The 1,398-nt window shown below is 59.8% G+C and overlaps 1 protein-coding gene across 1 annotated transcript in view; it reads right to left on the bottom strand.

Moving 5' to 3' along the window:
* Positions 1 to 110: 110 nt before the first annotated feature.
* Positions 111 to 1,398, bottom strand: part of CLIC2 (chloride intracellular channel 2) — a 7,737-nt gene continuing 6,449 nt past the window's right edge. Inside the window, exons 4-6 of the mRNA XM_010003433.1 lie at positions 822 to 928; positions 436 to 617; positions 111 to 272 (exon numbers count right to left, since the gene is read on the bottom strand). Coding sequence (XP_010001735.1) covers positions 111 to 272; positions 436 to 617; positions 822 to 928 — 451 coding nt within the window. The remainder of the gene's footprint in view (positions 273 to 435; positions 618 to 821; positions 929 to 1,398) is intronic.

Here is a 1,398-nt window from a genome sequence, read left to right as displayed (position 1 = left end):
CCGGGCGGGGTTAGCGTTGCCCGAACCCCTCCAGCCCCCTCACTGGGGTCTGGCTGCGCCAGGGCTGCAGAGGGCTCGGCCGGGGCCGTGCTGGGGTGTCCGCGGCGGGGTCAGGTCATCTTCCTGGCCACGCTGGCGTAGGTGTGCTCGATCTCCTCGTCGGCAGGACACGTGTGGCTGAACTCGTCGCAGGCGTAGGCGTTGTTGAGGTAGCGCCAGACGCCCGACATGTCCGCCGGGATCTCGAAGTCGCGGTACTTCTTGGCTGCGATCTGGAGAGGGGAAGAGGAGGAGATTGAGACCTGCCAGACCTGAGGAAGATTTGCTCTCTGGCTTGGTAAGCTGACCCCCTAGTCCCCTCTTTGTATCACCCCACGCCATGCCCCCTCATGGAGCAGGTGCCCCCATGCTGGCCCCAGGAACTGGTGCCATTACCTTGATGATGTGCAGTTTGGGCAGGAGGTTGCAGTCAGCCAAAGTCAGGTGGTCTCCATCCAGGAATTTCCTCTTGGAGACAGTGATGTCCTCCACACTGTCCTGGTCAATCTCCTCGGGGAGAGGGGTGTTCAGGTAGACATCCAGCCGGTGGAACTCCCGCAGCAGAGCCTTCTCCAAATCTGGGAGGGCAAGAAAAGAAGTGCTTAGTCCAGTGCCCTGGGCTCCTAGCACAGCCTGCACTGTGGCAGGCCAGATGAGACTCTCCCAAGCTTGGCACACAGGGATGAAGCCCTCAGGGCCACCCTGGGGCACCTTCTCCCCCTGCCCAGTGTGGTAGCAGGCAGCCTGGCACCCCTCCCTCCCTCCCTCCCTGTGTTTCTTACTGGTATTTGCTTCCTTGCGTGGGTTCTTGATGTACGCTGAGAACTTGGCGAAGATGTCGCTCCCCACGTCAAAGGACTCCTTGTACTTGGGGCTCAGGTGTGGATACCTGTGAGGAGATACTGGTGTCAGTGCAGGTAGGGATGGAGGCAGAGGTCCAGCTGCCTGGTCCCCAGCTGCAGTATCTCCTGGGATGTGATGCCTAGGGCTGGTACTGGAGGATGCAGGTGATGTTAGCTGGTTACGGAAGAACAGTGATGCTTTAAGCGACTGTGTCTAGCACCTGGGAGATGTGTTATTTTGGGTATTTGCTAGGGGAAAATCACAGGGCAGGAACTCTAAGCTTTGGGGTGGCTGGAGGCAGCCGAGCTGTGCCTGCAGGCAGCTCTGGCCCAGCAGGAGGATGCACGTTGGCACAGGAGGGTTCTGGGGAAGCCAGAAGCTCCCATGACTTCCTCAGGAACAGGCTGTTTGCTGATGTGTGTCAGGGTGGGTGCCTCCAAGGAGCAGGATGGCAAATGCTTTTGAAGCTTCCCCGTCTGCAGCCAGTGGGGACTTGTGGCCACGCAGGGCACAAGG

This window comes from Chaetura pelagica, unplaced genomic scaffold, assembly GCF_000747805.2.
Source record: "Chaetura pelagica isolate M959 unplaced genomic scaffold, ChaPel_1.0 scaffold938, whole genome shotgun sequence".
NCBI classification, from domain to species: domain Eukaryota; kingdom Metazoa; phylum Chordata; class Aves; order Apodiformes; family Apodidae; genus Chaetura; species Chaetura pelagica.
Note: the sequence above shows the minus strand (reverse complement) of the source record. Positions and strands in the feature narration are given on the sequence as shown.